Source organism: Vulpes lagopus, chromosome 3 (genome assembly GCF_018345385.1).
Source record: "Vulpes lagopus strain Blue_001 chromosome 3, ASM1834538v1, whole genome shotgun sequence".
Lineage (NCBI taxonomy): Eukaryota > Metazoa > Chordata > Mammalia > Carnivora > Canidae > Vulpes > Vulpes lagopus.
In genome coordinates, this window is record NC_054826.1 from 138,128,414 (window position 1) to 138,142,267 (window position 13,854).

Consider the following 13,854-nt stretch of genomic DNA (forward strand, 5'->3'; position numbering starts at 1 on the left):
AAGAATGACAAGATGGAAAGAATACTTTTAACAAATGTGTTGATACAACTGGATACGCACAATGAAAAAATGATTTTTGCTCTTATGTCACACAATACATAAAAAAATAACTCAAAATGGATCAAAAACCTAATAAACATGAAAACTAAAAACATTCACCACCTTGGATTAGGCAATAGTTTCTTATATCAATAAGACATCGAAAGCACAAGTAACAAAAGAAAAAACAGAAAACACAGACTGGACATCACTGGAATTTTAAAGCTTTTGTTCTTCAAAGAATACTATTAAAAAAGTGAAAAAGGGCTGCCCTGGTGGCCCAGCAGTTTAGTGCTGCCTTCAGCCCGGGGTGTGATTCTGGAGACCCGGGATCGAGTCCATGTCAGAATCCCTCTTCTCCCTCTGCCTGTGTCTCTGCCTCTGTGTGTGTGTGTGTGTGTGTGTGTGTGTCATGAATAAATAAATAAATAAAATATTTTTTTAAAAAAAGATACAGAGACACAGGCAGAGGGAGAAGCAGGCTCCACACAGGGAGCCCGACGTGAGACTCGATCCCCGGGTCTCCAGGATCACACCCGCAGGCTAAAGGTCGCGCTAAACCACTAAGCCATAGTGGTTTAAATCTATAAACCCCCATAAAATCTTTTTTTAAAAAAGTGAAAAAAATACACACATGGGAGAAAATATTTGCCAATTATATATCTGACAAGGGGCTTATATTCAGAATATACAAAGAACTCTATTTTGGGTTTTTGAAGATTTTATTTTATTTTTTTTTTTTTAATTTTTTTTGAAGATTTTATTTTTAAGTAATCTCTACACCCAACATGGGGCTCAAACTCACAACCCTGAGATCAAGAGTCGCATGCTCCGTTGACCGAGCCAGCCAGGCACTTCCTATATGAAGAATTCTTAAAAGTCTTCAAAAAGATAAATAATCCAATATTTTTAAAAGATACATTTATTTATTTGAAAAAGAGAGAGAGAGCATACAGGAGGGAGGGGAGTCTTATATAGACTTTGTGCTGAGCATGGAGTTGGATGCAGTGTCTGATCTCATAATTCTGGGATCACAACCTGAGCTGAAACTAAGCGGTCACTTAATCAACTATGCCCAAAGACCCAACATAATCCAATTTTTTAAATGATCGGAGAACCCGAATAAAGACACACAAATGGCTAATAGGCACACAAAAGATACTCAACATCATTAACTACCTTTCATGGAAAAGCAAATCAAAACAATGAGAAAAAACTTTATACCCACTCTACCATAGCTAAATCAAAGATCACTGGTACATTAAGTTCCCCAGCTGTAGGGAGGTACCAGTTTTGGACAAGTGCCACTGCAACACCGTAGGCTCAGAGAACCTGAACTTTTAACTCTGGAGATCTGAAGTGTACTGCTGGCCACTGCCAGGTCTGTCTGGTATTTCAAAGGATTACTGGGTGCTGCAAATAGGAACTGAAGGGGTAAACTTATTAAACCCATTGACCCTGTGATTGGTTGGTGTTTTCCTGTCATTTTAAAGAGACTAAATATGTCGGGGGGATGGGGTTGTGGGCAGATGTCAAAACACTTGTCCGATTTTAAAATGTTACAATTAAATATGAGCTGGTTCTCCCCCCGCCAAAAAAAGAAAAGATCAATAACAAGTGTTGGTGAGGATGTGGAGAAAGCAGAATTCTCACACGCTGCTGGAATATTACTTGGCAATAAAAATAAATCAATGCTAATACATGTAGAATACAGATGATCCTTGAAAACATTATGCTAAGTGTAACAAACCACTCACAAAGGATCATACACTACGTGACACCATTTATATAAAAAGGTCAGAGTCGGCAAATACGTAGAGACAGAAAAGTAGATTAGTGGTTGCTTAGAATTAGGGTAAATCTGGACAGGAATTAGAGGGTGATGGCTACAAGTGCAAGGCTTCCTTTCAGGGTAATAAAACTTGCCTAAAATTGATTGTTGGGATGATTTTACAACTCTGTGAGTATACTAATAGCCAATCAACTAAAAGCCATTACCTTAAATGGGTAAATTGTATAGTATATGAATTATATTTCAATAAAGCTAGTTTCTTAAAATGATAACTATCTAAAGCAGGGGTCAGCAAGCTATGACCCAGAGCACCATCTATCTTTGTAAACAGAATTTTACTACAGCACAGTTACACTCATCTGTTTAAATACTGTCTATGGTTGCTTCTGTGCTCTAACAGAATACAGAAATCATGACAGAGACGTTAGGGCCCTTGAAGCTTAAAATATTCACCATCTGCTGTTTACACAAAGTTCACTAACCGCTGGTATAAAGCAAACATAGGTGTACCATATTGTGGAGCTTAAAATATATAAAAGTGAAATAAATGACAATAAAAGCACACAGAATAGATGAAAATAGGAGTATATTATTGTAAGATAAACATATTATTTCTGTTAAAAATTCATATTATGCAGGCTAGAGTAACCACCAAAAAAAGTCACTAAAGGAGGGACACAGAATTCTGTATCAATACAAAGCAGATGTTCTACTACTACTGGAAAAAGAGCAGGAAACTCACTCTCACCCAAGACTATCCACATGTACACAGCAGAGTTTTGCTTTCACAGGACGGGCAAAAATGTTGAGAGAAAAAAAAAAACAAAACCATACTCTCAAGGCCCAGGCTCACAGGGCCTGCCTAAGACTGAGGCTGGATTAAGTTAATGAATGCCCCTAGTCATTCACCACAAACCTAACCCTGAGTGACAAGAAACAGCAGTCTACAGCTTGGGGGGAGTCGGGATGGGGGTGGGAATGCCATGAATATGGAGAGCTTCTGTGACACATGCAAAAACTTAACCCAGTTATGGCCTGACAGAGGACTATTTCTAGTTATAAATACTATTACCCCAATAATCATAGCTCTTTATTCCTAATATCCAGTCTTTGGTCAAAAGTTTCAAGATACACAAAAAAAGAGCAAGAGAAAGAACTCACTGTGAAGAAATAAAGCAACCAACAGAACCAGACCAAGATTCTGCCTCAGATACTGGAACTATCACTATAGTAATTAATATGTTAAAGAATCTATGGAAAAAGGTGAACAAAACATACGACTTACAAAAAAAAAAAAGACTTACTAGAGAATTTCAGCATAAAAATATGAAATTTTAAAAAATATTTATTTGAGAGAAAGAAAAGAGTGAGCATGAATGGGATGGGCAGGGGCGAGGGGAATCCTAAGCAGATGCCGAGCTGAGTGAGAAGCTTGATCAACATGGGGCTCTCTCCCATGACAATGAGATCACAACCTGAGCCAAAACCAAAGAGACCCATGCTCAATGACTATGTCACCCAGGAGCACCTGAAATGTTTTTTAAAAAATTAAATGGAAGGGGCACCAGTTGTTTGAGCATCCAACCCCTGGTTTCTCCTCAGGTCATTATCTCATGGTAGTTAGATCAGGCCCCATGAGGGACTCCACGTTCAGTGAGGAGTCCACTAGGGTTTCTCTCTTTCCCTCTCCCTCCTCCTCTGCCCTTCCTCTGCTCCCACACACGCACTCTCTCTCAAATAAATAAAACCTTTATTACAAAATTTTTTTTTAAAATTAAAATTAAATGGAAAAGGAAGACACAAAAAACAAGTTTATCAGTGCTGAAGAATTCTTCCAATTGGTTTATGAGAGGACTGGACACAGTTGAGGAAAAGAAATCAGTGAACTTGAAGACAGCCCAATAGAAATGTCTGAAAGCAAGCATATCAACAGCTCAATATTTAAAACCAAGGAGTATTAGGGTGGTTAGGAGTACTACTTCTGAAGTCAGAGTACCTGCGTTCAAATCCCATTTTCACTATTTACTAGTTTTGTGAATCTCAAGTTGCTTAACTACTTGGTACCTCAATTCAGCCATCACTTAAGGTAATAATAAAAAGTGTCATAAATGTTAAAATGATTAATATAAGTGAAACATATTATCACAGTGCTTGCCACATTAAAGCTATATCAATATTCCTATTACCATTACTATCAATCAATCACTATATTAAATATTAATTAACTCATAATATCTAGTGTTCTCAGCATGACCTATAGCTCTTAATAATCTGGTTAGTCTTCCTTAATTATAAGTGCTACAAACTAAAAGTGAAAAACATTCCTCACCTAAGTAGAAAAGGCAGTTTTAAAATGTTCTCATAATTTGGAATAATTATAAAATTAGAAACTGAAGTAAAACAATACAACAAAAAATACAATAACTTTTTAAAAAGACTTTACTTATTTATTTTAGAGAGAGAGAGAGAGAGAACAAGCCCACAAAGGAGGTGAAGCAGAGGGGCTGTAACAAGCAGTGCAGAGCCCCACCAAAGGGCCTGAGACCCTGAGATCATGACCTCAGCAGAAACCAAGGGTCAGACACTTAACCGCCTGAACACCCAGGTGCTCCCCCAAAGATAATTTATAAATTATCTTTTATAAAAGATGACTTTATAAATTATAAATTTATTATTATAATTTATAAATTATAAATTTATAAATTATCTTTTATAAAAGATGACTCTTCAAGTCATCACAAAATATTTTGGAAAATGTCTTAAATTTTATCATGAACTTTGTACATCTTATTCAAATATAGATGCATAATAGGTTTAAGCACTGTCTGTGCCCATGTAATACCCAACTCAAAGCAGAATGAGAAGGAATAAATAAAAAGACTAAATGAGAAAACTGATGCCTGAGGAGGACACAGTAAAGGTCTTATTATTCATGCCATTCTCCGAGATCTGTTATTTAAAATTTTTCCTTGAATAACTGGATCTTCACAACACTACACACTTGAACCTTAATAGTCACGTAACACTGAAAAGATAACTTTATTGTATTTTGAAGTATGAAAGACCCATTTGAAGAACAGCTCTAGTATTATAAAACCAACAATAAAGACATTATGATTTTATTTTCGATGCTATGATAAAGGACTAATCTGGTAAGTTACTTTTAAAATTTGGTTTCAGGGCAGCCCCAGTGGCTCAGTGGTTTAGCTCCACCTTTGGCCTGGGTGTGATCCTGGAGACCCGGGATCGAGTCCCACATCCGGCTCCCTGCATGGAGCCTGCTTCTCCCTCCGCCCGTGTCTCTGCCTCTCTCTCTCTCTCTGTGTCTCTCATGAATAAATAAATAAAATGTGTCTCTCATGAATAAATAAATAAAATTTGGTTTCAGGGGACGCCTGTGTGGCTCAGCAGTTAAGCGTCTGCCTTCAGCCCAGGGCATGATCCTGGAGTCCTGAGATCAAGACCCACATTGGGCTCCCTGGATGGAGCCTGCTCCTCCCTCTGCCTATGTCTCTGCATCTCTCTCTGTCTCTCTCATGAATAATCTTTAAAAATAAAATTTAGGTTTCAGAAAATTACCTCTCTTTACAGATAAAAACAATGTAGTTGTATTAGAGTAAAACTTGACAATGAGAATTATTACCCATCCTGCCTTAACTTTATGAAATTTTATAACTAAATTTAAAAGTCAATTTCAGTAATTACATTAACTTACATACTTAGTATGCTTATTTTTTCCACTTTATCCATGGGTCTTGACATTTTTACTTCAAGGATTTAATTTAAGGATTTTATTATATATGAGACTTTTCTTTTAGGTGGCCATAAATTAGCTGTAGAAGAAGGCAGGACATTCATTCTAAGTAAATATAAATTTAAAAATGTTTACTGATACACTGATGTACATATATATTTAGTAAAACCTGCTATGGGTTGAATTGTGTCCTCTTCCAAATTCTTAATTTGAAGTCCTACATCTCCACTACCTCAGAGTGTGAGCTAATTTGGAAACAGGGTCGCTGCAGACAGAATTCATTAGAATAAGGTCAGTAAGGTGGACCCCAATCCAACATGACTGTTGACCTTATAACATGGGGAAACGTGGAGATAGATGTGCAAAGAGAGTAAAGTATCAGATGAGACTTCTACAAGCCAAGGAATGTGAAAAACTGCCAGAGAAGCAAATGGAACTAAGAGAAAGCATGAACAGCTTCTTCCTTGCAGACCTCAGAAGTAACTAACATGGCCAATACCTTGATCTTAGAATTTTAGTCTCCAGATCTACAAGACAGTAACTTTCTACTGTGGTTCTTTGTTACAGCAACCCTAGCAAATTATTTTTTTAAATTTATTTTTCTTTTTTAACTTTTATTTATTTATGATAGTCACAGAGAGAGAGAGAGAGAGAGAGAGAGGGGCAGAGACATAGGCAGAGGGAGAAGCAGGCTCCATGCACCGGGAGCCCGACATAGGATGCGATCCCGGGTCTCCAGGATCGCGCCCTGGGCCAAAGGCAGGCGCTAAACCGCTGTGCCACCCAGGGTTCTCAGCCCTAGCAAATTAATACACACTATCTTTTTTATGACAAATTCATTTTAAATATATTTAGTAGACACCAAATGTTGCCCTAAGGGGGAAAAATGATAAACCTCTTCTGTATAAACCAGCAATTACGTTCCCTTTCCAAAAGGCATAGATATAGCTTGGGAATTTTAATACTCATCAAAAGGAGATATTAATTTTATTTAAATTTTTTCTTTTTTTTTTTTAATTTTTATTTATTTATGATAGTCACAGAGAGAGAGAGAGAGAGAGAGGCAGAGACATAGGCAGAGGAAGAAGCAGGCTCCATGCACCGGGAGCCCGATGTGGGATTTGATCCCGTGTCTCCAGGATCGCGCCCTGGGCCAAAGGCAGGCGCCAAACTGCTGCGCCACCCAGGGATCCCAATTTTATTTAAATTTTAAGTGGATTTAATTTTCATTAAAATGTTAACATTTTCAGTATATTATAAAATACGATTCTTTTTTTTTAAATTTTTTTATTTATTTATGATAGTCACAGAGAGAGAGAGAGAGAGAGGCAGAGACATAGGCAGAGGGAGAAGCAGGCTCCATGCACCGGGAGCCCGACGTGGGATTCGATCCCGGGTCTTCAGGATCGCACCCTGGGCCAAAGACAGGCGCCAAACCGCTGCGCCACCCAGGGATCCCCTAAAATATGATTCTACCTGAAAAACCACCCCCTCTTCTAAAATGGAAGAACATCATGTTCTCTTAAAGCATTGAAATATAATCGATTTATTTGTTTGTTTGGTTCTTGTTTTAAAGATTTTATTTATTCATTCATGAGGGAAACAGAGAGAGAGGCAGAGACACAGGTAGAGGGAGAAGCAGGCTCCATGCAGGGAGCCCGACATGAGACTCGATCCCGGGTCTCCAGGATCACAACCTGGGCTGAAGGCAGCGCTAAACCACTGAGCCACAAGGGCTGCCCTTTAAAACTGTTATCGTGACTTGAAAATTGCTCAACTGCAACCATGTAGGCAAACTAATAAGAAAAAGTCTACTTAGTTCTCTGTTCAGCTATCATGTATCAAAAGGCTACTCATGAGAAATGTCAATTTTATTGCTCATCTTCAGTATCAGCAAATGTTTCTTATTTTGAATTATCATTTAAATTACATGGCATAAATTTCCTTATAAATATAAACAGCATAGAGAATATTTCAGGCTTTCTGATTTACATACCAAATGTAACCTGATGAAGAAAAATGAGTTGCTAAAAGCAGCATTCTTGTTTTAGGCTCTGATCTATAAACACTATCAGTTTCTAGTTTCTCTAAGATTAATTTTTAAACTCTTTTAAAATTGACTATTTTCTAAAGATATTTTAACAATGAAAACTTCTTAGGATATAAAAGAGAAATCTGATCATTGAAGCAAAATATAATAAACATGAATAGAACATTTAGCAAAAGAAGCTTTCAAAAAAGGTCTACTGGAGGCAAAAACAAAGAAAGGAAGAAAGAGAGCCCATAAATTGAGGCTTAACAGACATATCCATCCAATACTATAGATCTTGTTTGGATTGGATCTTGTCTGGATTATTTATAAAACCAACTGTAAAAAGAAATTATGAGATAATAAGAGTTATCTGAACACTCACTAACTGGACATTTGATATTAATAAATTCCTAATTTTTAAAGATGAGAATGGCATTGGGTAATGTATAAAAAGGGGAGGGGGGCTCTTATATTTTAGAGACTCATACTGAAGTAGTTTTGAAAGAAATTATACTTGGTATCTGTGTTAAAATAACCCAGTGGTGGGACAGATAAGAGCATGAGGAAGGTAAAAGCAAGAGGAAATGAAATAGGCTACATGTTATAAATGTTAAATCTGGTGATAGGGACATGAGGTTTATTAACCTCTCTACTTTTACCTATGTTTAAAATTTTCCATAATAAAATTTTTTTTTAAAAGATATATTTATTCATTAGAGACACAGACTGAAAAAGAGAGGCAGAGACATAGGCAGAGGGAGAAGCAGGCTCCTCACAAGGAGCCCAATGCAGGACTCGATCCCGTAACCCGGGATCATGACTTGAGCCAAAAGCAGGTGCGCAACTGCTGAGCCACCCAGGCGTCCCCATAGTAAAAAAAATTTTTAAAGTCTATTGGTAACTAAGCTAACAGTATATTTATAATGGTTGCTAAAGATTAATTCAAAACTGAAGATAAGGAATAATCAAGATTGGATCCCAAGAGTTGGGAAGGTGGAAAAAACTATTAACTACCAATTTATTAGCAAGAAATTAGAATCCTGACATTTGCATAAGTTGCTAAACTAAGGAGAGTTATGATGAAAAACCCTCAACTCCACTACATTCCATTATATAATCCCTTACTTAAGAAAATTCTCAGCAAAATGGAACATTTATCTGCATTTTTAAGGTGAAAAATAAAACCTTGGGACGCCTAGGTGGCTCAATGGTTGAGCGTCTGTCTTTGGCTTAGGGCATGATCCCGGGGTCCTGGGATCAAGTCCTGAGTCTTATATGGGGCTCTCTGCGGGGAGCCTGCCTCTCCCTCTGCCTGTGTTTCCGCCTCCCTCTCCATGTCTCTCATGAATAATATTAAAGAAAAGAAAAAGAAAAGAAAAGAAAAGAAAAGAAAAGAAAAGAAAGAAAAGAAAAGAAAAGAAAAGAAAAGAAAAAAGAAAAGAAAAGAAAAAAGAAAAGAAAAGAAAAGAAAAGAAAAGAAAAAGAAAAAGAAAAAACGAAAACCTGAGGAAAGCAAAAGTCATCACCAGGAACTGGTAATTAATGTTGTCTTTTGAGAGGGGAAAACTGACAAAAGACTAAGATGTATCTGTTTTAATTCTATAGAAAAATGTGATTAATAGAATCGTTTTCTTTACCAAGGAGTTACACTGGAAACATATGTTATGATATACTATCCAGAAGTAGGAACAAATCAATGTCCGGTATAGCCTAAAACATTTCCTGAACAAATATTTACTTTGTTAATACAAAGACATTTACCTTTAGAATTATCTGAATTCGCTCTATGCCTAAGGGGAAAATGACTGCAACACCTTTGGTAAGAAATATTACTGAAATTAAATTTTCTAACAGACAATGAAGTACATAGAACAAAAGAGCATAAGAACAAAGGAAACAATACAGAAATACTAGAAAAGAATCATGGTTAGCAGGGGGAAAAAAAAAAAAAAGAAAACCTCCAGGATGACAGGTGCTTCTAGGCTCTGCTGCTACTCTGGAAAAAAACCCTGGGCCTCAGTTTTTTATCTATAGGAGACTAGCTTATCTCTTTCTAGTCCCACTTCCTGAGCCTACAGTATCCGGATACTCCCTTTCTTTCTTAGTAAAGAATCCTTGACTTACAGCAGAATACCTGTTTGACTGGAACAATGATGACATCTGCAACTAGGCATGACCAAAATGACTAAAGGTTTAGCCACTAAAATATAAGTCAAAGTCCTCTAAGTCTGTCCAGATAAATCTCCTTAAAAGACACTATGTACACTTTTTACCTCTTTTTCTCTCCATTCTGGATAATCCGATGGTAAGGATGGCTGGAACTCAAAACAGCCATCCTGGAAACAAAGTTTTGTCTTATTTAAGAAATCATTATTTGGAGATTTTTCTGTAGCTTGAAAAAGAACTTAATCCTAGATGGTACAAAATCACATACTTATACTATATTAACTTGAGATTAACTAGTTACTCAACAATAAATAGCAATAAAAATGAAATACTAAAAGGAAAAAGAACCCTAGAAGGAAAGATCACATATGGTATTCCTACCTTTCCTACTAACTTCAAAAAATAAGAGAAAAGTTTAATGGTTTTCTTCCTTTCTAACAGGGTTAGTTAGTACATTTAGTATAGGTAGATTAACTCCATACATTCTTTATTCGCTCATTCTTCATTCAGCACATATGTATTAAGCACACTATGTGCCATGTATTGAGGTGCCTGAGTAAGATAGAAAAGATCCCTACTTTAATAAAGTTTACATTCTAGTGGAAAAGTAAAAAGCATTGGGTATCTAATGGGGGAAAACACACAAAGAGTTTAGCTATGCTTCCACTGATGACACATTCTCACCTTCAAAAATGTAAACCAACTATAACTAAGTTCTTCCTCTATTTTTTTAAAAGATTTTATTTACTTATATGAGAGAGAGAGAGAGAGAACATACACACACAGAGGAGAGATAGAAGCCGACTCCTCGCTGAGCATGAAGCCTGACATCGGGTTTGATTCTAGGACCCTGAGATTAGGACCTGAGCCAAAGGTAGACACCTAACCAACTGAGCGACCCAGGCATCCCTAAGTTCTTTCTTTAAATAATGAAGGCCCTAAACAAGAAGCAGAACTATTTAACATTTTTTGCAACTAGACCAACCGTTCCTATAAAGCTTTACTTGTGAAGAAAGAGCATGTTTTATCCATCTTTTAATTCTGTAATGGAAAAAATTGACATTTCATGTTCATAACATCTTGAAACTTAATTCTTATAGCATGAAAATGAACACAGAAATGACTATGACAAACAAACTGAATTTTGGTGACGCATTTATTCAAGGAACTTAAAATCTAATTGAAACTTTAGGAATAGATAATCCAGTCATATAAAGAAATTGTTGATCAGTCAACAAAAGGGACTAAAAACTGTGATATCTAAGTAAGACACAGAAATCCAGATTATGAAAAGGCCCAAGCAATTTTTAAATCTGCCAAGGCTTCAAGAACAATGTGGTTGTATTCCCAATCCACTGATAAAAATTAATATTGGGGAATAAGTGGATATGGAGGTTAACATAATGATGAATACCTACTGAATGGTTTAGGTATAAGACACTAGGTCAGAAATAGATTTCAAATGTGGAAGATACAAATATCACAGTCGAAAAGAGTAAACTGGAGGAAAAACAGATCGTAAGATCAGAGGAAAAAGCCACCAAAGGGCAGAAGAAAAAATCATGTACCACTGACGTTTTCCTTATGTACTGATGCATACTGACGCATGGCTTAGAAGACAATGGCTTTAGTACAGCTGACCCTTGAACAATACAAGCTTGAACTGCGCGAGTCCACTTACAGGCAGATATTTTTCAATACACTACAGCACCAGCACCATAAATGTATTTTCTCTTCCTTATGATTTTCTTAATAACATTTCCTTTTCTTTAGCCTACTTTATCATAAGGATACAGTACATCATACACATAATATACAAACACGGGTTAGTCAACTATGCTATCACTAAGGCTTACGGCTGACAGTCGGCTATTTGAAGTTAAGTTTTTGGGGAGTCAAACGTTTATATGTAGATTTTCGACTGCACAGTGTTCATGCCCCTAAACCCCGTGTTGTTCAAACGCCAACTGTAATTTCCTCAATAGATCCCTACAGATCAAAAAATTTACTTTATACCTAACTTTCCATGAAAGAAGTGGTTTAGATACTTCAAATATAATTCCCTTGAACAAGGCATTTCACATAGTAATTTACGTAATGGAAGGCCATAGTGAAAGATAATGTATTGTAATATAAGGCAATTATATAATAATGTAGCCGAAGTGTACATATGCAACCAAGTTACAGTCTTGATACAGCCAGTACATATGCCACAATATGGCTTAATTTAAGAAGAGCAAAATATATTGTACTGTGTATTTATAATAAAGCACGATCACTACATGCACCTTACGTTGAAGGATATTCGTATTATGGAATACACATATCTGCTTCCCAGAGGTTTCAAAACGGTTATTACATATACCAAGATTTTATTATGTTTCAATTTTAAAGTGGTGAGTAAATCAGTAACCTTCAATAATGTGCTGGGTATTTTTTATAAAACTGAGTTGACATCTGAAAAGAAGTCCACTTTTTCATATAAAAATGCAACAGAAAATGGCTGATCTTATTTAATATCATTGTTCAATCTCAATAAAGATCAAGGACGGCAATTCTCTCTGAAAAAGGACTATATGGAGACTAACTCCAATTAATAGAAAATAAAGCATAAATGGCATAAGCTCTTAAGCTAGGGTTCATGGTCGATTTCAAGGAACCCAGTATCACCCTGAGTTTTATATAAAATTCTGAGTGTTGGTTTTTATCAGATTCTCAAATGAGCGTGAGATTTAAAGAGCAATCAGCACACTTAGAAGTGTAATGATCTTACTGTTCGCTGAACAGTTTTACAAAGACCCTAAGTTACTCAACAGCAAACGCCCGGGTAATGGTACTTCATTTCCAGAGTCCCTGAATTTGCCTCTTCCCAACGCAGTCTCAAAAAACAAACGAACCCACCCAAAGATGGCACAGAAACCCATGAACTCAAGAGATATAAGTTTGTGGGAAACTATACGGGATCTTCTTCTGCAGGAAGCCCGGAGGAAAATCACGAGACAGTCGCAACATAAAACTAAGGAGAAGAGAATGACACACATTTCCCCGGAAATCCCCTTTACGGAGCTCCTTCCCATTCCAAGGCCTGATGAATCAAGTTGAACATCTCAGGTCTTACTCCCTGTCGGAACCTTAAGGGTGAGATCCGAATGCCACTCCCCCGCAAGGGAAGCAAGGAACACTCCCACCCCAAAGAGGCAGGACACAGTTGTCTCCCAATTCCAAGAAAGTGAGCAAAGCTACGGTTTGTAGTTAGGGAGGACTCTCCACCGGCCAAAATGAAGGGAGACTTGTCACTCTTGTTTGACGGGAGGCCTGGGAGGGCGGAACCCAAATCGTAACGCTGCTGCACGTGACGGGCCCCGGATCGCCAACGTAGCCTTGCCAGATTGGTGCGGATGCGAGAGCAGCTCGGCGGCGGACCGGCCGGCAGAGCGAGACCTGGACCTCCCGGCGCGGAGCTACGTGGCACCCGGCAAACACTGCTCGCCCCCCCGCCCGCTTCCGCCCTGCCTTCCCCTTCGGTTACCAGTTGCTCCAGATGCCGTACAGTAGTTCAACAAAAGCGAAAGAGAGGTTCAGGCACAGGAAGAAAAACAGGTTCCGGGACGTCTTGTCCGACAGGATAGACCTGGCAGAGGTAAAAGTGGAGAAGAGGCGGGAGAGTCAAGGGAGCGCCAGGACCCGGGCCCCGGGCCCCTCTCCAGACCCCCCGCCCCGCTCCAAACGCTCCAGTCCCCGCGGGGAAGGAAGGTGTCCCCGGCGCCCCCGCCCGGACCTCGGGCCTTCTCGCCCTCGGCCGATACCCCCTTCCCGCAAAATCAGCAGCCCGCACCTAAACCAGCCCGAAATCTTGCGGAACAGATTGAACTTGGGTGGTTTGTATTCATCGTCCTTGATGGACAGGGGCAACATCTTCTCTGCCCGGCGAGGGGCCGGGTCTACTCCGCTCTGCCAGCGGCTCCGTGGGCGGCGGCGGTGCAGCGGCGACGCCTCCGACGGGGTTCCCCGGCGTCTGTCCCGGGCCGCGCGCCGCTTCCAGACACAGACAGACGGAGGCACACACCCGGG

General features: G+C 38.5%; 1 protein-coding gene across 1 annotated transcript in view; it reads right to left on the reverse strand.

Annotated features, from left to right (window-relative positions):
* SLC30A7 (solute carrier family 30 member 7) overlaps positions 1 to 13,754 on the reverse strand; it is an 85,242-nt gene extending 71,488 nt beyond the window's left edge. Inside the window, exons 1-2 of the mRNA XM_041748345.1 lie at positions 13,619 to 13,754; positions 13,313 to 13,414 (exon numbers count right to left, since the gene is read on the reverse strand). Coding sequence (XP_041604279.1) covers positions 13,313 to 13,414; positions 13,619 to 13,698 — 182 coding nt within the window. The 5' untranslated portion in view covers positions 13,699 to 13,754. The remainder of the gene's footprint in view (positions 1 to 13,312; positions 13,415 to 13,618) is intronic.
* Positions 13,755 to 13,854: the final 100 nt, after the last annotated feature.